Genomic DNA, 24,164 nt, shown 5'->3' with positions numbered 1-24,164 from the left:
GTGCCTTTCTAGATGAATAGCAGCACCTGTCCTTTCTATATTGACAGTAAATCTTTCCAAACCTGAAGCTGGCTGATTTCATACAACTTTCTCCACCTAAGGATAAAAGTTGGAATGCTGCAGTTGCTAATAACCACCACCGGTGTATCTGGGACTGGCATTAAATAATTGAACAAATTCCTGGTGTGTTTTCTAGCATCTTCTATGCTGCATTTCTGAAAGGCAGGTGGTGTGAGAGGGTACATCTGTGCTGCAACCCTAATGCGAACTTCAGAGGTGAGAGGCAGGCTGGGGTCCCTCTGAAGTCCAGGAGCGAGTTTTGTAGGGGATAGCAAGTAACACGCGGTGGATACGTTGTTCCTCTAGTTCCCCCCGGCCTGCATATGTTGCAAGTTGCTCTTGCACCTCCTAAATACCCCTGTGTGGGAATAGCTTCTGCTACAGAAGCTGCAGGGCTGAACAAACCCCTGCATCTGTATCCAGCTCTTGGCTTCTCTGGCACTAAAACATCAATTTTTGGGGAGGGGGGGAGAATGTGGTGGGTTAGATCTCGACCTGTTTTCTATTCAGAGAGCTGGAAGTCTGAGGTCTGAAATGGCGTTTTTTTTTTTTTTTTGCTTGGCGGCCACCTTACAGAGGCAGAGCGCTCTGCAGTGTGTGCTGCAGCCTTCGCAGAACAGAACACCCTCGTTTTACGTGGCAGCCATTTTATGAAGATGTAGTTACATACGAAAGAGGATTTGCGGGTGGGGGGGGGGGAGGGAAGCGAAGATGTTAAACAAAAATTGCCCTCCCTGGTTGCGGATGAAAGCAGAGGGCATTCTTGCTCCTTTCGGTAGCGCTTGGGAAGCCCCGATTCCTCGTGAAAGGAGAGGGGAAGGCTGCACCGCCTGGCATTTTGGTGCGGGTCCAGTTCAGTCACAAAATGGCTGTTCCTTTGTGCCGCATAGCTGACAGACATACTGCATTGCACTGTGTGTACTCTAAAAACAGCAGGAAGTTGCTGGTGCGGAGTTCAAAGGCCATCTTGTGCTCGCTGGGGATGGTGATTGGCTGCGCTCGCCTGGTAACAGGCGGACGGCTGGTGCGGAGGCAGATCCCTGCCTGCGCGTGATGGCTGCGCGCGCCGCATGGCCTCTCCCACGCCAGCCCGGGCTCTGCTGGGCTGTACTGGGCTGTACTGGGAGCGTGGCCACGGAGTGCGCAGCCGCCGCTGCCTTCCCTCGCTTCCTCTCATGTGGCGGGTGTGGGCTGCTTTTTTTTTTTTTTAAAGTGCAGGCTATTTTGAGAAGCAAGTGGCTTGAAAAGGAGCAGGGTTATTTCGGGTGCAGCTTTTTTCTTTTTCTTTTTTTTTTTAACTTCAAAAGGAATTGCAGCACATCGTAATATTCCTGGCACATCTGGCCTTTTTTTATAGCATTATGGCTTTCAGCATCCGTAAATCACTAAAACTCACTCTTTTGCTTTCAGTGTGCATTTTGCAACTGATTGTCTTTGAGCTGAGTGGAAATGTTAAACACATTTATTAAAATGCCTCTAACTATGAGTTTCAGCTTTTTGTCCAGGCTGACGGGTTGGTTTTTTAGCTGTTTCGGCCATTGTGTGTGTACAAGTCTTTCGGTTTCATCTAATGAGGTTTTTTTCTTTTAAAGCTTTAACCCTTTATGAAACTTTGAAGTGGAGGCTTTTTTGGAAAGGGAAAATGCTTGATCAATGCAGGACACAAAAGGAATAATGTGCGAGGAATTCATATGAATAATGATGTAATCTGTGTGCAGTACAAAGGAGATTGTTCTTCTTGTTTTGGTTTGTTACTTCTGTTTCACATTGCCCTCTCGAAGGAAATGTCTCATCTAATTAGGAATGCACAATTCTGAGACTTTCAACTTATCTATTTCCTGTTTTGTGATTGCTGCCAGGAGGGGATACAATATATACATATATAAAAAAGGCTCACCAACTGCAAGAAGCTAGCTGAAATTTAATCTCTTCTAGATTGTTCTTTTTAGTTAAACATCTTAAGCTAATTAATCAAATTTTATGTGTTCTCTAAATGCATGACCATTTTGCTGGAATGGAAATGGAAAAATAGGAATAAAGAGCTCACCTGGGTAATTCTATAACCCTGCAAAAATGCTTTTGTGGCACACAGTGTGTGCTGCTGCTGGGGCGTTGCTATACTTGTGTACACGTGCATGCACTCATGCTCCCACAGCACTCCTGCCTAAATTTATTAGTGCCTTCAGCCAAGAGTAGTTGGCATGGCTGAGATTGTAGATTAGAGCCTGTTCCGCTTTCTGTTGGGTCGATGTTTCGCTTGCTGTACTTCGAGGGCAACAGTTGCTCTTATCTGCAACCTTCCCCCATTTCCTATATGAGCTGAAGCTGAACTCTCCCATGGCTCTGGGAGAAATAATGTTGTGTTGCGGTGCCACAGGGTCATAGCCCAACCGCTTGAAGCGGATGGCGCCTGGGAGAACACAGGATCGCACGTGTGTGTCTTGAGAGCAGTGCAGCTGTCTGCATTTGGGCTACAGTGACCACACTTGCATTTGCATTAAAATAAACATTTCCACTGTTAACTTAATGTTAGAGTTTTGAGGGGGCTTAGAGCAAGGGCCAGGGAGGTGGTGATGGTAAATATTAATCTCTCCAACTTGGTATATGAAGAAACCAGCTCTCATCTTTGTTCTCATTTTTCAGCCCTCGTCTCAGAAAGCTGTTCGTACAATTAGCAGGTTACTGAGTTGCTAAGCATGTCCCTGAGGAATTTTTGTACTGGGATGTCTCTTTATTCAGGTTTATCGCTGCTGCTTTTAAGGAGCAGATGAGAGTACCAGTGACAGATACAGTGAGACTGGCAGTGTGGTTAAGTACCTGGGACTGTAAGCAGGAGTGTAGGGTCTGAACTGAAGCTTCTGATGCCGTGGCCTTGCTGCTTTTGAACTTGAGACAGCTAAAGTAAACCTACTTTGGGTGGGTTTGGCAGCTTATGCTGAAATTGCATCTCCTGATACGTAACCTGGAGGTGTGTATATCCGCTGTATCTTGTTTCGTGTTGCCAACAACAGTTCCAGCAGGAATTGCGATGTTAAATTAGGCTGGTAAGTTGAAGATGGAGAAGCGCTTCTAAATCTCCTGTTGCCCCTAGCTGAAATGCAGCTCAGGAGGGTGGAGATAATGGATGGAGAAAGATTCTGTTCTGTATTTCCTCTCCTTCAAGGAAAATACATACAAACAAAACAGCGCTGGGGGAGTGGATGGCCCGGATTACCATAATTAGATATAAGCAGCCTTCTAGCAAAGGATGTACTGTTCTACTGACATGGTGTCTTACATAAATTTTTTCTGGTGTGTTTTTTATTAAAAGGCATGTGCTGAAATGCTGTTTGAAGATGCTCTTTCAACACGTGGTGGTGTGCTTGTAAAGTCTACCTTCATATCCATCCTGTGTAAAGGATCCTTGAAATGAAAGCAAAAGACTGGATGAAAAATTCACGTCTAGTGACTTGCAATGAAGCTTTTGTAGATCTGTCATGCTGTTCATGCTTCCTTTTCTTGGAGCAGGGACTGTCTTTTGGGTAGAATAAGAAGCAAAATGTTGATGAGTCTTTCCAAATGTGCAGTAACTCTTACTATATTGCTGCTTGTACAGCACTGCTGCTAAATTAAGATTTTCAATATACAGCTTGTTATATATTTATCTGCGGGCTGAGATAATGTACGGGGTAGTAAGGGTGTTTTTCTGGCCTTGACTTCTAAGGTTAAAAAAATAAAAAGTTTGAAACGGTGATCTCGGATTCCCTTCTGGTATTGTGCTGGTAACGCTCACACGGCGTTTCGTCTTGGCAGGGCTTCTGTGGAGTATGTTTGCCAGGCACCGGGTGCTTTACAGATGGGCGCTGAGCACTTCATTGCTCATGAACCTCTACCCCGGCTGTGAACAAGTGTGTTGCAACGTCAAGAATCCACTGACTCCAGAACGCCTGGCTCTGTAGGAAAAAGTTGTGTTGTAGCTATTTATGTTTCTTGCAAGTTTTATTGCTAGGTATAGATGACTTAATAGAATTGCTAATACATTAATTAGAGGGGTCATTTGCATCTCTTTCATGGGGAGAAACCTCTGTTCTTAACTAGAGAGTTGTCACCAATTGAGAGCTTTGAATGCCATGTGCTGTCTGTAAAAGGGAGGCTTAATGATGAGCCTTAAATCTCTTGGTTAAAACCAGCTTTTAACAGTCACTTGGAATAAAACCCTCAGGCCAGGTCAGACTCCCCTCTTCTGAACTGCAGGTCATATCTGGAACCAGAAAGGACTTTGTGCTTCTTCATGTGCCTTTTAATGATTTTTTTTTTTTGTCCTAAATTTTCATGTTTACTGCATTTCTTTAATCCGTTAGGTCTTAAAAGAAGTTCGCGAATCTTAAGGGAGGAAAAACCAACCACCCTTTCTGTACTAATTTAAACCAAAATACTGTGCGTGCGCCTCAGCCCCCCGCCCCATGCATCCCGCAGAGCGGGGCGCTGCCCGTGTGCTGCCGTCGAGCTTTCGCCTGGCTGTTCCCTGCTGTGAGCAAGCAGGAGCTGTGGCTGGAATGGCAGAGGGGCACAGCGAGTTAATCCCTGCCCGCCGTCTGGGCCTTAGGGCAAGACGGGACCCCCGGGCTCCTTTCCTCGCGTGGGTGTGAGGAGGTTCTCGGCGGTGGGTGCTGCCGAGAGCCGGCCCAGGTCCTCCCGTGGGTGCTGGATGTGGAGTGCTGAAACGCTCTGCTGCCTTCCCGGGGAGGCAGAGACGGACCCTTTTCAAAACCCTGAGAACTGCCCATTGTCCTTCCCTTTTCTGTGCAGGGAAGGGGAAGGATGTTGCCTTTTGAGGTTCTCAGTAGTGCTCCTTAATCAAGCAGACAGGTTTTGACTCCTTTTGTCCCTGTGCTGGTTTTTTTTTTTTTTCTTTCTTTTTTTTCTTCTTCTTTCCTTTTTTTTTTCTTTTTCCCACTAAACATCCCAAGCATTTTTAGCCTCTGGCTCAAAGATCAGAGAGCGAGAGAGCCAGCTCTCCCAATCATGAATGAACTGCTCGTTTTGCTTGCTTATGCAAGCATAATGTGGTGTCTTTGTAGTCGAGAAAAAAACCCCTGCTTTTGGAACATACTTGTCATTCAAGATAGCCCGATATGCTTTACAGAGAGCTGCAGCAGAGCAGCGAGGGATATATTTAGCTCACTGTGTGCTCAGGATTGCTTTGCCTTTGGCATTTGGGAGTCCTGTGCTGGGGCAAGTAGCGGTGGCCAGAATGTGTGTGAAGGTTTCCCTCTGCCTCCTCCCCTTCCCCTCCTTTGAGCCAGGCTGGAAACCTGCACAGCCCAATTCAGATGGTTATTTAGATAGGATACCTGCTGAGTCCTAATCCCTCAGTTGTTATAGTAGCAGCATGGCCCTATTGTGCCTAGTGCTGTGTAAATGTAATTAACACACAACCTCTGCAAGCAAGGGTTGCAGTCACATGTGGAAAATCTGTATATACTCCATGGTAACTCTTGTCACTTGCCTATTTAAGAAAAAGAACTACCAGTCACAAAATGAGGTTGGGGAAATACTTTTTTGTGTTTTTTAACATGTTGGTTATCTGGTAGGGGCAACCCTGTAACTTTGAGAGTGTGTGTTGTGCCCCTTGAAAGCCTGCCTAGAGTTGGCCAAATTATATTGTGAGTATTCAAAGTTGATTGAGACTTGCTTCTAAACAGTATGATGAGCCTGGCTGCATTTAGTACATTCTAGTTTAAGTTCCTGCTTTGAGACAGATCATTGTCAGAAATATGTACCGTGCATTTGTACAGATATTACAGTAGCAGGAATTTTTTTTCCCCTCTCCCCATTTCCACTTTTGCCTGCAGGGAATAAGTTGGGAAAAGCTCTTTCATGACTGACTCTTCTCAATGCTTACCACTCGGAAAGTCTTTGCCTTAGGAGACAGGCAAGCACCAATCACTCTTTTTAATAGACTTTCAGGATAAAATAAAGGGAACTTAAAAAGCCAGGAGTGAATTTATCTTCAGTATCACAGTCTGAGTTTCATTAACGTATCTGTCCTGCAAGCTCCGTGTACTGTCTGTATGGCCTTGGCTATGCTTACTATAGCATTTGCTCATATTTTTTCCCCAAGGCAAGGGATAGATCCCATGAAGTTCTTCTTGGGCTTCTGTGATCCATGTATTATCTGCTCTTTATCAAATGTTATCCTCTCTTCATCTGATCATCTATGGCCAGAATCAGTCTTGTGGTGTTATCGCTGGCTTGTTTAGCCTAGAGGTGATATTTAATGTGGCTTGGTGCTTTTTTACAGCTACTGTGTGAATTAGGTGCATACATCAACATTCACTGATGGTGCATGTTTTTATTTGCAATATATGCAGGCATTTGATATATGTTTATATATAATAATAGGGAGCATCACATTTATAGATCAAATATTCAAAGGAAATGTTTAACAGCAACACAGTATCCAGCTGAGTCAGTGTGTTGGTATCTTCTGTGGTTTGTCACTGTCCCTTCATGTGTACAATACCTTGTGTGTAGGTTGCTTTGGGAAGCCACATCTGTTGAAATAGTTTTAAACTGGTGGCCTGCGCTGGCTCTGCTGATCTGTGCTTTGGAGTAAATCTAAGGCCAGTGCCACTGGTGGACGGGCGAGGCTGGCAGCCCTGGCTGCGGGGGCTGAGAAGCCTCTTTTACTGGTAGAGCTGGATCTGACAAGTATGCCTGGGCTGAGAAGAAGACATCCTGCTTGCTTCAGAGAGTCACAGCTCAGCTGCCCGCTGCGGTGCCGTGGGTCGGTAGTGCCATATGGCTGCAGGTCCGGTGGGCTGACCTGTGGTCCGGCAACTCGGAATGTTTGAAGGTTGCCACGGAGTTGGAATGTTTGAGCTGTGCAGACAGTTTGCTGGACTCTGCCAGATGGGGTTGCTGAGGAGCCAGAGGTGGCCAAACTGAGCAGCTGGCTTGCAGCTGGCTTCCTTTTGCCCCAAAATTGGGGTCTTGCTTGCCCCTTTTCTCCTCTGCAACTCACCTGTGCTGCCAAATGTAGTATACTTCCACTGTTCCCGATTCGTGTGAAGGCTTGGTCCTGATCTTACCTGCCAAGCCGGCAGAGACCTAATTTGCTGTTTCTCTGGGCTAGTCTTCTGATGTGTCACCGAGTTCAAGTGGCTCGTGGAGTTCAGCAGCCCAGTCAGTGCTGGCATAAGTACAAGGTGAGTACTGGGAACATGGGCTGTAGGGTGAGGGAGGGTGGGAGAGGGGAGGGGCTGTCTCCCAGCTACCTGCCATTGGCCTTGCGGTGGCAGCGAGCTGAGACATGTCAGTTTTCCACAGGACATGTGAAGCTGTGTCCAACAGCGCGTAAGAGTTAAGTGTGTGTTTGCCAGAGGGGAACAATAAACTCTGTTTCTGATATTATCCAGCCCCTGATATTATCTGGCCCTGAGAGTCTGTGCCAAGGAACTTCTCGAGCTTGCATAGGGTGGCTTCGCTGGTGCCAAGTCCCTGCTGAGCTTGCAAAGCCCAGTGGAACGTTGCTGTTTGGATTCAAACTTGTTTAGATTCAAAATGTTCACAATAATTCTTAAAGCTAGGAGGAGCTTAGCTTGTGGGAGGATCTTGGGTTATTAATCCTCCTTTATCCCACTGGCTGAATTCAAGTTCTGTCCATCAAAAGCCAAATTTTAAAGTCCGAGGCAGAATGGTCCTGGTTGTCAGCTCTTCGTTCCAGAAGCTCATATTGAGTCTCCTTTTTTTTTTTTATTTCCCCAGCTTGTCTTGCACCTTCTGCAAACATATCTACTGTTTGTACTTTTTGAGAGCTTATAAAATGTTTTGTTGCTGTTAGCAAAGATGATCCCCTATAAAATGAAGTCATATGTGAAATATTAAATGCTAAGGCTGGAAGCTTCAGGCACACTGTAATTGCCTTGTAAACTTCGATGCCTGATTGTAAAGGGTCTTATCGCTGCCGTTCAGCTACTTATTTCTTGGAAGGAACGTGTCCTTCTTGGTAAGGGATGATTTGGTTTTCTTCCCCCTCAAGTCAGGAGCAGGCTCTTAATTAAAACAGAATTATAGCCTGAAGTATTTCTTAGAAACCAGGGGAACGTATTTGGCCGAGTCTTAGCAGATCTCAATTTTACAGGAGTTTCTCACTTCAAGGAGGTTACCAGCAGTTCAACTGAAGCTTTCTTGATGTTCACAAGTGTTTCTCTGCTGAATTTGGAGAGGGGTGGACTGATTGAAATCATGATTTTTGCGACAATTAATTATAGCTTATCCCCCGCTTATTTAATTGGAAGTAGGTCTTGTTTGGATGTTAACTTAGAGGCATTAAAGCAGGGCATATTCCAAAAACACTTCTGAAAAGAGAACTTAAATCTCGCGTTATGTACAGTATAAGGCCTGACTTGACGTATAATGTTGCTAATCCTTTATACTCTATTGGCAGGTAGGAATGCTTCCTCATTGTCTCAGTGATAGTTAGAAAGCATTATTTTATGGAATTAGCCTTTTCAGTTCTTTTTTTTTTTTTTTATATTCTATCAATGTGGAAATAGAGACAAGCACATATTCTTTTGCCTTAATAACAGGTTGTTTATTAAAAAAGAATTATTTGCTTCAAAAGGAAATACCACTTCTCATCTACATTTCTTTCCTTGGTAGGGCAAGCACGTCCATACCTGTACATGCAGATGTGTATGTCATCTGTCTCTGTCACTAGAGAAGTCGCCTTCTTTTCAGATGACACAGTTCACGTCTTAAAAAAAAGAATTATAGTGTCCAGATAATGTTGTGGATAAAGCACATGAGTTATGGCTATTGATGTGCAGAAAGGCTGTGTCCCTGTGTCCTTGAAATAAAGCTTAGGGCCTTGAGAAGCAGAGAGCTCCAGAGTGGGAGGAGGTCGGTAGTTACCGTTCTGCCTTTAAACAAATACTGCTAAAGCTGTCTGGCCTCAGTCTAGCCTGGGTTGTTATAATTTCTTCCAGCTATTGCTAATAAATCTGATTTAAGGAAAGTGTCTTCCTCTTTCGTGCATCCCTGTGGAACATGGGGTGCCAACGTGAGTCAACCAAAGCCTGTTGTTGCCACTTTGCATCGTGGCAGTAGAGGTTTGGATGCCTCCAGGTCCCATTCTTTCATGGAGGTCGAGTCCCCATCCCTGCAGGAGGCTCTGCGGGACAACGTCCTGCTGAGCCCTGCCTGTGGAAACTGGCTGTCCCAGAGCTGCTGGAGTGCCGTTTCCTTGAGTGGTGTGGCAATGCTTCCTAATAAAATTCCCTTGGTTTTCTTGAAAAAACCCTGGAACTCTGAAAATTCTCCAATGGAGAAGTTTCATCACTTGCTTTAAGTAGACTCAGTTGCAAAGCAATGTGGTTGAGCAGGGTGTTGGGAGCAGATGTCAGCAGATCCATGGATGTGCTCAATGAGAAACGGAGTGGAGAGCTGCAGGGCGGCAGGCGAACAGGGAGAGAGACGTGGTGGATGGCGCTGGCAGTGGGAGTGGGGCATGGCAGGAGAGCGCAGCGATCGAGGGCCGTGGTGAAGAGGGGACTGGGAGATGCAGAAAACTTGGAAGAAGGGATGGGCGGCGGGGTGTAGCGAGATAGCTGTGCGCAGGGCTGGGCCTTTGGCTGTCACGGGTAGCAGTGGGACAGGCAGGAGTGACCGGGCGGCCTGGAAGAGTGGTAGTTCAACTCGATTTTCCAGCCATGCTAGGAGGGAGCGATGCGATACCCCTGTCTCTTGAAACCAAGCTGGGACAATGAGACCAGCAACCATCAGTGACGGTGCACCCTCCGCTCCTTGCCGAAAAGGTTCCGTTTCTGTTACTTCAGCCTTGGAAGTTCTTGCTCACCACTGTTTCTTTTTCCCCTATGCATGCTGCACCCTTCCATTTTAGGACTTGTGACAGACCTAGAGCAACAGCCGCCACCGCAAGGAAATCGCAAGATGGTGGAAGAGGGATGGCTGTAAAATGGCGGCTGGGAGCCTGGCTGCGCGCCCCGCGCCGGAGGGATTTCTGGAGCAGGTTCCTGCGGCGCTCGGCTGCTGCCCTCTGCCCGCTCCCTGGGAGACGGCAGCCGGGAGCTGAGCTGCTGCGAGGGGAGGCAGGAGCAGCTCTGCTGATGCTCGAGCTGCTGGCGGCCAGCCCCCATAGATTTCATAGATATTTTAACAATTTTTATCTGAGTGGAAAACTTACTTCCATGGCGTAAATTAGCCCTATTTGCATGTGGATATACCTATGAATAGTAGCTGGCTCTGGTGATGCTGTCTCTGTAGCGTGCATTGATTTCTGTAGAATTGTATGTAATTGTACACGTGCTTTTGATTTTTTTTGTCTTTGTATTATTTCTTTCTTGAATTGTGAAATCTGAGCAGAGCCTTTGATGTATCTTGTTACTTTTGTAGTTTTGCACGAGAGGAGAAAAATTAAAAATCTGGTTTCCCTCTGCAAAGTTTTCCTGATTCTTCTTTTATGATGTTATATCTGCAGTGTGCGCTTAAATATTATGAAAGCATCTAGCTGCAGATCAAGAGCTGGCTTAGAAAGAGATGCTCTTTGTTCAAAAAGTTTGTAGTATTGTTACTGATGCGTTGCATTTCGGTTTGTGACAGTGATGTTAGATTGGTAATGCTGCCTTACTAGGATGTATGTTATATATTGTAATGATTTCTCAGTTTTCTTTAGTTGGTTTTTAAATGAAAAGTAGATGCTGGAGTGATTGGGCGAACGTATTTGAATATTTTGGTCACCTAAAATAGTTAGGCCTCTCATTGTTTTGTTGAGGAGCCTGCATTTAAGTGAATATTCTGTATATTAACGCATTTTAATGTAAAGGAAAAAAAAATACACCTGTTTGATGTTCTGCTCTCCCATTATTGGCTACTTGAGAAATGCAGTCTGCCCAGCATTGCTGTAATCTTTTAAACAGGAATTGCCCCAGCCATGTGCCTATATTAGCTCCTTTCTGCTGCCCTGTTGCTGAATTTATTCTTTTTGCAACAAATGTGGTATTTACTATAATATATAGTATTATGCATACAATATTTGATGCTGGCCTCTCTCAAATTGGATGTCAGATTTTTGAGCCATTGGCCATACTAGGATGTGGTGGAGAGCCATGCCAGAGCAACTGCTTATCTTTAATATAGCAGGATGGTCTCTGGGTGTTCCAGCTCCCAATATACCTTACTTGTGCTCACTCTGAGTGAGCCAGATCCTCCCTGTGCTGCTAGTATTGCTAATGCTTCTCTTCATGGTACCACCACTCTTTGTGTGCTGGTTGACGAGCAGGAGATACCTGGACGGTGATTTTTAAGGCTGCATTCTCACCCATGTGTTCAATGCCTGTCCTGGGAAGGAACTACTTCTGCTTCAGTATGCCAGTGCAGGGTGTCTGTTTGGGACCGCACAGTTCATGTCTGCATTTAGGCTATTCCAAGCCTATTCTTGTAGCTTGGACGTGGCTCAGATTTGCTTGCTGCATGTTTTAAAGCTGTGACAGTACAGTTAAAATGTAATCTCTTCTTTCTCTACCATCAGTCACTCGGCATCCGAAGAAGCCTCAGGCTCTGACTCTGCAAGCCAGTCTGAAAGTGAGCAGGGCAGCGAGTCAAACAGCAGCTCGGAGTCCTCTGAAAGTCAGTCTGAATCCGAAAGTGAATCAACGGGTTCAAAATCCCAGCAGACCCCTCCTGAAACCAAAGAAAAACCGGCCTCTAAGAAGGAAAGGATAGCAGATGTTAAAAAGGTATTGACCTTGCTGCTCTGCATAGATGGTTACCCCTGTAGCCACCACAAAAAAGCAGACAGCAGGACCTTAACGAAGCTGTCTTGAACTTCCCTGACACTTTGTACATTGCCCAAACAGCCTCTGACCTCTGGTGTCACCAAGTCACTCGGCTGTTTGGTCTGTGTGCTTGTGCCCTACTGGTGTCATCCTTGTGAGCAGGAGCTTGTGTGTTTGATGGAACAGCCCTGTGAGCACCAGAGACATAGTGATGGGGCTGACTGATGCGAATGAGGGGCAGGTGCCTGTCATCAATACATGACCCTGTCATTTCATCCTCTCCCTCCATCTTTCCACTGCTCTCTCCTGTGTCTCCCTCAGAAGCAGAAAAGCTTCCCTATGTGATATATAATCAGGAGAATGCTTGTCTAAGATTTGGGACACTTTGGTTTGTTTCCATCACTGTCTTCCTCTTTGGAGAAAGTAAAGAAAAAAAAATAAAGAGGAGGAAAAAAGCTATTTAACTTCTATTATTTATTAAGTCCAGCACAGTGGTTCTTTATTGTGGAGTTTTTCTGCAGCTTCCCAGCCACCCCCTAGCAATAACCCCTTCAAATAGGCAAGTTTGCCCTCCACGTGTTGCTGCACAGGAGGAAAAGGGTGTGCAGGTGTCTAATGCATGTGGTGTGTCTCTGGTTGGTGAGCACCTCCCCAGTGCAGAAGCTGTGCCTTGGGTAGCTGCTTTACCCGAGGGATGGAGGCACCTGAGTAACACAACAGGTGAGAAAGAGGAGCTCAGATACCCATTTGGAGACAGGAACTCAGTGAACTGAGTTTACTTGGAGGGAAGAAAATCAGGTTAGGTCAGTTCTGGGCTTTATTTTGTTTGTTTGTGGTGTATAACTATCCTGTTCTTCTTAGCTGTGGTTTGCACTTTGCACAGCTTGCTCATGAGAGTGAGTTTTATGGAGAAAGTTGCTATGTATGTAAAGACTGAGAAGGGCAGTGCTTTCGGCCTGTGCTCCCCACCTACCTGCAAGGGAGAAGTGAAGGATTTTGTTATCAGCTTCTACCTCTCACAAATCTCTAGGCTGTCAGCTCAGATCATGGCTAAATCTCCCATGTTCAGACTGGCAAGGAAGGATGCGTTTATAAGGCAGTTGTGGTAACACCATATTCAAATTTCTGTTTTATTGTTGGTAAGTGGGGACTGAAGGAAGTTTTCTCTTCCTTTGTGGGCTTCTTAAGAGCATGTCCCTAATAATAAACATTAAAATTACTCTGTGAGGGAGCACATCCATACGCACGCTGATAATTAGCATGGATGAAACATGAAAAGGTCAGGGCACCCTCTAATAAGAAAGCCTCTCCCTCCCTTAGTTTCTCTGTTAATGAGTGTTTTCCTTAGCTAGGTCTAAACTAGGCATGTTGATACATGTTCCTCTTGAATAACCAACGCAATTAATTATTATATTATTGTTTATTTTGTACTTCTGTCTAGATACACCCGTGAAGGTGAGGTTAATTTGCATTTGGTGCTATTCAGATTTGTCATGGGATTCAATCCCTCATCTAAAACCTGTGCCATTTAAAAGATGAAAAGACAAGTTCTTCAAACAGTTTGGGGAGTATTTGGAGTTTTCTTTCATGTGAATTTATCTTTGTACTTGCATGCCCAACAGATACACACCTTTGCAATCTGTCTGTTGCAGTGTTATCCCATTACTCCTTTAACGGTAGCAGAAAAATGGCTGGGCTGTAGCTTTGTATTCGTCACACTCTCAATCCCAAGTCACTGGCAGTGTATTCTTTTCTTGCCAGTGGCTTGCAGAGAAGTTTGAGGACTGGAGAGAGGGAGAGAAGCATGAGGAGAATGAATAGGTTTAGAAAACTGTACGAGGATAAGCTCTGCTGAGGGAGAGAGGGATTGTTGGTGTAGAAGTTTGAAAGGCATGTTGCTGGTTTGTACCTGTCCTGTAAATCTTCTGGTGTCCTTTGTCACCAACACAGCTCTGCATTCATGTCCCTCAGCATCAGTTCTTGTCGCCCCCTTCTCCTGTCCATCCAGTGAGAACAAATGCATGCTGTTAAACACAGTGTATTAAACCATTTAGGACCTGGTTACAGGAAATAGAGCACAACCATTCCCAATAGTTGGCTCTGCACATCCACATGTGCTGTGCTGCCAAACCACATTCGCATCAGTGCATTCAGGAGAAGAACTGGCAGCACCACCAGGGTGCCCTGGTCCATTTGCCATCCAGGCTGGTTCACAGAATTCACTTCTGAAGTTGCTGCTGGTAACATCTCATCACCGGACTCATCAGGCAATGGTGGGGTTTTCCCTATGGAAGGGAACTGTGGTGGAAGCTGTTAGTGACAGTGAATTGTCCTTCTCAGTTGGTAGGTCTGTTCATTCCACATGTAAGGTGTTGCCTCCTTACCCTCAGCACAGTTGTGCAGAGGGCTGGCTAACTCAATGTTCTGTCCTTCAGCCTGAGTGAGCTGGAGAGTAATTTGTACCCTGGTGGAAAGGTGAACCACTGTACAGATAATGCTGAGATAAAACATGCTGTTTTAGAGTGTTGCCAAATACCCCAAAATAATCATAATCCTTTTCAGCCAGTTTTTTAAAGTGTCCATCTACTGGTTGCTAATTCCCTAATGGTTTTATGTTGATTTTTTAAAAAAACATTCACCATCACACTTCTCTAAAATATCAGAAATAATTGGGGTGAAGCAGGCCTTCTGATGGTCTGTTTATTTTGCAGATGTGGGAAGAATATCCTGATGTTTATGGGGTTAGGAGGTCAAACCGAAGCAGACAAGAACCATCGCGATTTAATATAAAAGATGAGGTAAGGAAAAAAAAAAAAAGGATGAGGGCATACTGAACATATAAAACTAACCAAGCCCAAAGAGCAAAGGCAGGTCTCATATGCGTTGCCTTGTAAACACTGAGTCCTAGCCTGGTGTGTGGGTGTCGGAGCTCACGTTTAAGGTCCCAATCCTGCAGTTGGATCTGCTTGGCCTGAGACCTCTGGAGTCAGTGGGACACTGCGTGGGCTGAGATCTGCATGCACTGATCTGATTGCTGGAATGGGGCGTAATGCAAGTCATGCTCTTCTGTAGAAATGTCCTGGAGAGAATGAGTCTGTGTTTAAAACCTCCCCCCCCCCCCCCCCCCCAAAAAAAAACAACCCACCACCAACCAAACAAAAAAAAAAACCCCAAAACATAACACCAATCCATCCAGGAATAAAGGAAACTTCCCAGAAACACCTCACAACAGCAAAACAGTCATTGTTGCCCATCCCAGAATGGATCACGCTGATAAATGAATTTGTGTGTGTTCAGCTTTATGAACCATCACTTTTCTTTGGTTGATTATTGGCAAGTCTCTTATGCTTCAGGTGGAAGTGACAGTGCTCAGAGCCTGGCAGACAGACCTTCCAATTGTTCAGATGTTTTTTCTGAAGAAGTAAGAATTGGCTGCTGCCTTCACTTATATCTAACTGGCTTTCTGCATAGAGCTTTTCATCCGCAGGTCTTCAGGAAGGTTGAGTAGTTACAGAGAAGAAGGAAAACCAGGGAGAGGCTTAGACCGAAAGTAAAGCCTGGGGCTTAGAGCTATGTACAAAAACATGCAGTTGGGAATCTGAAGATAAGTAGCAAGATTTTTGTCAGAGCAGGAGCCCAGTGGTGCTCTCTGAGGATCGGGCTATTTGTGCTTCGCTGCCGGAATGCGCATTTGGGTGCTTGAGAGGTCCGAGTCATGTGGCAAACGCAGGTCTCTGGCTCCTTGCTCTGGTACATTATCGTTGAGGCTTGTGGCACCCCCAGTGCCACCCCCTACCACCCCTAGACGCCTGTGCTGGATGTCCTGCATAGCAGCAGGTTAGGAAGGGGCTTGGGGCACATCATTGACTTAGCTTTTGTTTTCCTTTTCAAGTTCGGCAAAGCCCAGGCTCGCTGGCCACCTCTCTGTGCGATGCCCTGGCATGCACTGTGCTGGCGATGTCACACCCACCACAGACCTCCGCTGCAGACCCGAGTGCCCTGTTAGGGGCTCAGGTAAGTCCCGTCTTTTTTTGTTTTACAATATTACGTGGTTTTGCAAATGTTGTTTTCTTTTTCGATATCTTTATTTCCTACTACTTAAGGTACGATAAAGTTTAAAAAAAATTTTTTAAAAATCCAAGATGTAAAAACTTTGCTATACCACAAAATATTGTAAAAAACAAAAAAAAAAGTCCTCCAAATGACCCCACTGCCACCTTTGTGAAACTGAAAGCCAAAATTACAAAATTGGACTACCCCCTTTCCCCCTCTCTTCCTAAAGTGACACTGACTGGTCCCCATAGGGCAACTCCCATCTGCAGCAGAGTCCGATGGAGGGTGTGACGTGTCAGGAGCACAGTGCTGGGGCCTCGCAAAGAGCAGGAGGAGATGGAAAGTCTTGCTTTTGGAAGACCTAAACGCCAAGAGGGAGGAAATAGCGTAGCTGGAGCCTGCATGGTGCTGAGCACTCCTTGCTGCTGCTGGAGCTGGCAGAAACCCAAGGCGCTTGACACCTCTTAAGATTGCTTTTTACCTTTACAGGGTTAAGCCTGTCGCCAGTGACCTGCTCTTGTCGCTTGCTGCTTTGGGACTTCCAGCACAGAGTCTAGGAGCTTTTAATTGCCTTCTTCCCTAATGCTTCTCTGCAGTATTAGCGATCAGCATCGCCCAGGCAGCATGGCAGGCTCAGAGCGCAGAACAAGAATCAGCCATCACATCTCCCCGTGTGCTGCCCCGTGACTCACCCTGGTCGGGGGCGACGGCGCGTAGGTGGTTCAGTTTTTGGGGCACTGTTCAATCTGTCCTCTGAGAGCGGCAGTTTGGGCAGGGTTGTTTCTGTGTTAGAAATTATTGCCTTCTGGGAACTGCTTGGAGGCCACCAGGCACGTTGTGTAGGTCTCTGAGCTGCAATCAAAGAGGGTGATAACTTGCGATCAATATTGAGGCGTGTGTTGAAAGATCAGGAAGCGAAAGTGCAGTTTTGCATAGTCATACAGAGCTGCTCAGAGGATTAGAGCTGTCTCCAGGAATAAGAGCACATGTGAGTTTTTTAGTAAAAACTGTACTTGCCCATGCATTTTCTTTGCAGTTAATAAATCAGCTTTAGGTTTCAACCAGGGGAAGTGAGACAGGCAGAGCCAGGTGCCTTTCAGAGTATTTTGGGGCAGTCAAGAAATAAATGTGCCCAAAACAGACATGATCTTTTTTCTATAAAAAGAATGGTTTGAGATTGGATTAGTAGTAAATAACACAGCGTGTATTTTCTGTGAGAGAAAGGCCACAAGTCATGCACTGTAGGTGTTCTCAAAATACAGTTGGTTTTATTATAAAAAAACCCACAAAACTGCTCATTTACATTTTGATAAATGCTTTGCCTCATGTCTTTGCTGAAAGTTCAAATGCTACCAGTATCACTGGGAGAGAGAAGTTCAGTAGACATATGAAAACTAACCTGGCAAGCTGAGGTTCTCCAGCTTTTCTGGAGCACTAGAGCTTGGCCTCTGTTAAGCCTGAAATGAGCAAATCCTCACTTTGACTTTAGTTTGAAATATTTCTTGCCTCTGTTTAAGCAAGTATTCATCTCTCCTAGTGGGCAGCATGAGCTCAAGAGGCTCAGCTGGACCATGCCAATGGCCTTGAGTCTCTGTTTCTCCTGCCCTCGGCTAGCAGTGAGGACACTCGTGGATCAGGATGCTAAAGCTGTACTGCGTTGCTCTGGTGCTATGTATGCAGCATCGTTACGTTTTGTACTGCACTGCTCCATGGCAATTTTGCATAATTAATCTAGTAAAAGTGTGCACACTTAAGTGCTGGGAGAGGGAAAGAATAAATTAGATGGGAGGCGTCAGTGAGGCATGAGAGGGATGGCTGATCCCTTCAGCTGGAGGTGGGGAAAGCAAATTGTAAGAGGTCGGTTCCTAGTCCAGCTGGACGCAGTGGTGCAGGAATAAGTTGGGCACGTTTGTAGTGTTTGTTAGGGAAAAGGGGAACTAGAGAAGGCAAGTCATCTTCCCCCTTGGCCACAGCAGCAGCACCCCAGAGGGGCAGCCTGGGCCCAGCAGAGTTTTGCCAGTGCTGGTACTCGGGCTCTGAGAGCGAGCAGTATGCTGCCGGTATCTCTTTCTGGGCTGACAAAAACCCTGGTGACTGGAGACCATTTCCATTTTGTCAGCTTAGCTTGTGTCATTCAGGGAGGTGACGTGATGAAAATTGAAGTTGCATGTGATTTCCCAACCCGTCGTCTTCCTGATGAGAGTGGGTGGCAGGCTGGCATGCAGATGGGACCTCAGGTGCGTGCTCAGGACCTGGCGTGCTCCCAGCTCTCTGGTTATCATCTGCTCTCCCTTAACAGAGGAATTTACCACCAGCCAGTGTGTGGGTTGATGTTGATAATGAGGTGTTACAAGCACAAGCTCTGTTTGTGCTGCAGAGTCCGGAGCAGAGGTACAGTTCTCACCCTTGGGCCGATTTGAGCAGTTCAGTGTAGAGCTCTGCGGCTGGGTCCTGAAATGTGGATTTAAGCGGAATTGAGAGGTTGCTAAAATGTGCTTCTGCTTTTTTTTTTTTTAAATATTATTTATGTATGAAATGTTGAAAAACGCTTTCAGACAGGGGCTGGAGCCTGGCAGCTCGGGGTCGGGATGCCAGGAGGAGTTGGTGAGGAGGTGCAGGTTGGTGGTAGGCGAGGGAGTGGGGAGGAGAGCCTGAGTCACGGGTGGCTGCGCAGGGCTGCAGGCATGGCGCTTTCCGGCACTCGGGCAGGGAGGATGTGGGAGCACAAGGCAGGCAGATGACTCAGGCTGGGGACTGGCTGTGTCAGAGGAGGTAGAGCTGGGCTTGACATGCATCCAAGAGAGACAATGGCGTCTTTGAAAAACGTAACTGAAGGCGGCTGAATTGCAGTCACAAGTTAAAATTTTCAAGGCAGAAAGAGGTGAGGAAAAGACATATCATTAAGAGACCAGCATCAGCTTTGTATAGAGACAGCAACAGAGCAGGGGAACAGTAGAGGCATTAGGAAAGTGGACACTAGAAACTTGAAAAACAGGATTTTGGCAAAGAAGTGGAGTTAGTTTCAAAGAGCCAAAGGTTGTATTTGGTTTTCTTCAAATCTGATCTTTGACACAGAGCAGAAGAATAATCCACCTCTCTTTACTTGTGGTTTGCCAAAAGACACCAGAAAACAAACGTGCATTGAGGGACAGCTCTTGAAAAACATGCCAAAATTGGAATAGGAAAGCAGCATGCTTCAGAAAGTGGATAGAGATTAAAAGAGAAAAAGAAAATCGAGGACTTTTAAACTTTGCTATGTTGAAACTGAAATCTGTGGGATGCTTGTCTTATGTTGCAAGGGTAGGTAGGGCTCTCCATGGTGTTTGCCAGTCACTTGCTTCCTGGATGCTTGGTCTATGAGACAGGGATTTCATGCAGGGCTGTGAAACAGATGGATGAACACGTTTGTAGTAAGATACGGTGCAAAAGGTGCTATTGTCACATGTAAATCTGACAGCAAACCACAGTGAAATTCAGCAAAGCTCTTGGTCTAACCTGGCATCCAGTATTTCAGTGTATGTTAATGGAAACACTGATGCAAGCGAGAAGGAAATTTCTATTAGTGAAAGGGAAGCTGGAAAATGGAAATAAAGGATTCAGAAGGAAAGCAGAGGTGTGGACCAAGGCTCTCTAGAGCCTCAGCTTTTTCATGTTACAGCTTCACACCATTTCATGAAATTCTCGTGTGATCAGCTCTTAGTTTTAAGCTTTGCTAGCTGTAGCCAGGAGTGTGGTGGTTGTATCAGGAGATATGAACTGAGGTACTTGTGGTGATGGACAGACACTACCTAGAGCTGAAAGTGAATACTGCAGCAAAAAGCAGTATGAAGCAGAAGATTCTCAATAAGTGTGTAGAGCAAGCAGTCTTGGAGGCTTCTCCTATCATTTTAATACTCCTTTTCAAATCTCACATTGGCTTCCCTAGTTTTCTGCTTGTCAGTTTGTGTTTTCTGGGCAAGTGTATAAGGCAAAGTCATCTGTTTAGTTGAGGGGTGTTATTTGGGTGGTAATCTGTTTTTATGGTTGACTAGTTTTTACGAAAATCGGGTTGTGTACAACCCACCTGAAGGTTTGGGGGGTTTTTTTTGGTAGCTATTTTGGTCTGTAGGAGTTAATGACGCCCACATTTAAACAGCATATTAAGTAGTTAGAATATGTCTAGATATATTTAGCCAGAGAGACTTCACTGGTGGAGACTGGAGGATTAGGAGGAAGGAAAGCAGCAGGGCACGTCTCTGACCCAGTCAGGTCCTCAGCAACTCAGGAAAGCAAGGAGACTCCTGTGATGAGAAGAATGTTTTATAAACATTTCCTTCCGTATAGAAAGCTTCTCTAATGAAGGCAGAGGTCATAATGCATTTGTGTGGCTGCGAAAGTTGCTGCAATCACAGAAACTAAGCCGGAGTGCCCCTAAATATTGCAGGATTCCTGGCAGAAATGGCAAGTACGGGCACTCACGAAAGTACGTTCAGCCACTGCACTTTCAGTTAAAAGCCTTGTAAAACAGCTGAGCTACTGTGCCACATGTAAATATGGCAGCAAGCCGCAGTGAAATTCAGCAAAGCTGTGGCAGGCCCTGAAAGTGCTGTCCAGAAAGCATTCCCGAGCATCGGGCAGGAGCACGCTTACCTTGCACCATAGGCAGAGGTAGCGGCAGCTGAGCCTCCCTCCCTCTCTCTCTCTCTGGGGTACGTTTTGGCTCCGGCGCCGCGTGGTGCGAGGTTTGGTGGGTTAAATTCACCCCGTGGTTTTGTAATCCGTGGGGTATTGCACACACTGCAGGTCTGCCTGGCCACTACCACCGCTGAGACGGCATCTGCCAGGTATTGGAGGTTGCTGCTGAGGGGTAGGTGGGTCGCAGCTTTGCGCATCCTGAACTCAGGGACTCCAGAACAAATGTTGTAGTAGAGCTCTCCAGCCTTTCTGCAGAGTTACCTTCTTCATGCTAAGAGCACAGCGGCATTAAACCTGCAGCCGAGGGAACGGTGCCGAGGAGCTGGATGCTCTTTTGCAGCCCCGGCGCACCAAAGCATCCTTCCAGCACTGCAGCAAAAGAGCAGTTGGGCTGTGTCTGAGCTCAGACCACATGCATGCGTTTCAGTTGTGTCCTTGAGGAGACAGTCCAGAGTGAAGCCTACAACCTGATTTTCTTTCTTTTCAATTAAAGGCAAGTAGTGAATCTGAAAATGAGAGCCCAAAAAGAAGAGGCCAGAAGCAAATGAAAAAAACGTAAGTTTCTAGGGAAAGGGTTTTGAATGGTGGTACTTTGTCTTTTTCTATTTTCAGAACAGTAGTATTGGGTTGTTTGAAAGATGTTGTCAACATAGAGAGCTTGTAAAATAAATTATTTGATACTTCCAGTAATAATACTTTGGATGACTAAAATTGAATTATGAATGTGGATCTACAGATGGACTCAATTTCCTAACTTTTCTTTTGTTTCTGTTTTCCCACTTTGCCTGTGACAGGATCTGAACAAGTCAGCTTCCCTTTCTGTCAGTCTTTCACTTCTCCGTCAGGTTACTTATTCTCCTTCAGCGATACTTAAAACAGTTTAATCCTTGCTTCTCTCCCCTTTTTGATTTATAGAGAATAATATGCCAAATTATCCTCCTTTATCTTTCATAACACTCTGCTACAGCAAAAGACCTTCCATAAAGGATATTTTGGATGTCTGATCACCATAACCGAGTTCACTTACAGTCCTATTTTACTGCCTTTTTCCATCTAACAAGTACCTTCTAGTTTTTCCAAATGCTAAAATGAACTGAAGGGAGCTACAAGCTGCCTGCTGGTGAAAACTTAAACACAGCCACATGATCCTGCTCCCATTCTCCTGTTTCTTGTCTTTTAATTTTTCATGTAGTTGTACACATCAGTGCAGGAGGGAAGGTAATAAAGTGCAGAGAGGACTGTGGTAGTATGGAACTCTCCTGGGCAAGGGGAATAATCCCTGTGAACTCTCCACATCCCCTTGGAGAGAGGAGAGGCTCCTTCAAAGGGCGTTTTGGAGCTGCAGCTTTGCAGAACGTGCTTCCTTGCAGTAATGGTACGGTGTTATTTGGCTTCATGCTTGGAAATTTTAATTGTATGAATTCAGATGTCAGGAGACTGCTTGCTCCATTTTCAAAGCCACAAGGAGATCATGTAACTGTGCATGCTGTGGCTCGTACTCCGTAAGTGAAAGTGAGCACTTCTCTTAAAATTTTTCCAACTCATTTCACAAATGCAGAGGTGGAAAAGAAAAATAAATAAATCGAAGCACTTTCCCACCCAGTTGTAAAAAGTACAGCTCTGCCACAAGCACTGGTGTAGTATGTGTTAAGAGCCACTCTTACTTAAGATATACTGCCACTATGTGAACTAAAACCTAAGTGACTGAGGCCTCTTCCTAAAAGCAGAGGCTCACACCATAAAATCCCCCATGCATTGCACTGAACAACCAAGAGTGCAGTTTTGAACTTTTTCTCGTAGTTGTGGCCTGCTAGTATTAACCTAGATGGCTTGGATGTCTGCTTAGCCAAGCATTTGTGTTGAAATATGATTGCCCTTCATGACCTACATTTCTGACCATAGAAATAAATGGAAAAGAGACGTCTCTGGTGAAGAAGAGGATGAAGATGGAGGGGAGCAAGGCTCTAGTGGAGAGAGTGAGCCTGAACCGAAGAAAGTTAAAGCAAGAAGACCTGCCCAAAGGAGGTAAGGAATGGTTGGTTCAGTCTATCTCTTTTCCTGCATATGTCTTTTCTGCCTGTGCTGGGTGGAGAGGTAATCTCTATTTGTTGCTAAAAAATTTTTTTTGGTTTTGTTTTTGGTTTGTTTTTTTTTTTTTTCTGCAATATTACTCTTGTTTATGACCTAGTAAACCTAGGACCTAGATATTCACTCATCTACCCATTTCATGCTCCAGTGCGTGATGCATTGGTTTCTATGGTAGTTAGAGCAGACTAAATCCCTACGAGTCTAATATTTTATGGTTTCTTACAAGACTTACTAAAATGGATGTTTACGTAAAACACGCTGTATTATGGCTTTATTAATTCTTATTCTAGAACAGTGGCCAAAACCAACGTTAAAAAGCCTCACAAAACCCAGCGTGGGAAGAAGAGAAAGAAACCAGACTCATCTGAAGATGATGATGACGATGAAGATGATGAGACTCCCAAGAGACAAACTCGACGAAGAGCAGCCAAAAATGTCAGGTATCAGGAAGTGTGGGGTTGTTTGATGATGAGAACTGTTTGGCTGAGGAAGAGGGGACACCCCAAATTCCCTTCCCCAGGCACTGACTCCCTGTGTGATCCTGCGGAGGGACTCTCCTCTGCCCTGCAGATATCTGTTGGCTGAGGTGCGGTTCTTTTGACAGGTTCATGCTGCGAACATCTCACTTCTCTTTACCTTGTTTTGCCATCTGTAAGGGAGAGAATATTTACTAGTCCCTCTTAGAGAAATGTGAGGAGGTTTGCATAATATTTCTAAAGCACTCTCAGATGAGATTAAGAATGACAAATAATAGATTAAAATGAGTAAAATGAGCTGTGCTAGATTGGACCAATTGTCTGAGAGTGGCTGATCGGTAATGTCTTGGGACAAAGCATTGAGACATGGTGGAGGTAAAGCATTATCCATTCCCCTTCTCACCTTTTGGCAGTCCCAATAAGGGACTTGCAAAGAGCCACCTGAAGGATATTTTTAGTGGTTAAATGTTCATCAAAGGTGAAAAATATAGTTTCTAGGGCAGTGTAGGCACCCATGCAGCCTTTCGATGCTCTGCAACCTCCGCTGTTAAAATAATTTTTCACTGGATAGTGGAGACTTTCTCTGTTGATGGTCTTGCTTCTGCTGCACGGATTGTTCCACCTCCTCATGAAGCATCTGGTGTTGGCCATGGCCAGAAAAAGTATACGGACAAGACAGAGTATTAATCTGATAAAGTGTAGCTATCTGAGTGTCTCAGGGAAAAATACCGAATGGCTAACTTAAGAAATGCATGTGCTGAATATGCACTGAACCCTAGGGTAAATTCTGGAGAAGGCTTGCTCCAGTCCATGCCATTCTGTCTGTTTCTGCACTGGGAAGTCAAGGGCTTTTTTTATCAGTTTGGTTTTGATCTTGTTCAGTTACAAAGAAGATGATGATTTTGAGACGGATTCTGATGACCTGATAGAGATGACTGGGGAAGGAGCTGATGAACAACAAGACAACAGTGAAACTATTGAGAAAGTCTTGGACATCAGGCTTGGAAAAAAAGGAGGTGCGTAGTTCTGGAAA

At 45.3% G+C, this 24,164-nt stretch overlaps 1 protein-coding gene across 1 annotated transcript in view; it reads left to right on the top strand.

Moving 5' to 3' along the window:
* CHD2 (chromodomain helicase DNA binding protein 2) overlaps positions 1-24,164 on the top strand; it is a gene marked incomplete at its 3' end in the record, with an annotated part of 53,330 nt that overhangs the window by 2,714 nt on the left and 26,452 nt on the right. Inside the window, exons 2-7 of the mRNA XM_082005460.1 lie at positions 11,594-11,801; positions 14,552-14,638; positions 21,061-21,122; positions 22,470-22,592; positions 22,946-23,095; positions 24,014-24,147. Coding sequence (XP_081861586.1) covers positions 11,594-11,801; positions 14,552-14,638; positions 21,061-21,122; positions 22,470-22,592; positions 22,946-23,095; positions 24,014-24,147 — 764 coding nt within the window. The remainder of the gene's footprint in view (positions 1-11,593; positions 11,802-14,551; positions 14,639-21,060; positions 21,123-22,469; positions 22,593-22,945; positions 23,096-24,013; positions 24,148-24,164) is intronic.

Source organism: Phaethon aethereus, assembly GCF_964289735.1.
Source record: "Phaethon aethereus genome assembly, chromosome: 12".
Taxonomy (NCBI): Eukaryota; Metazoa; Chordata; class Aves; order Phaethontiformes; family Phaethontidae; genus Phaethon; species Phaethon aethereus.
Note: the sequence above shows the minus strand (reverse complement) of the source record. Positions and strands in the feature narration are given on the sequence as shown.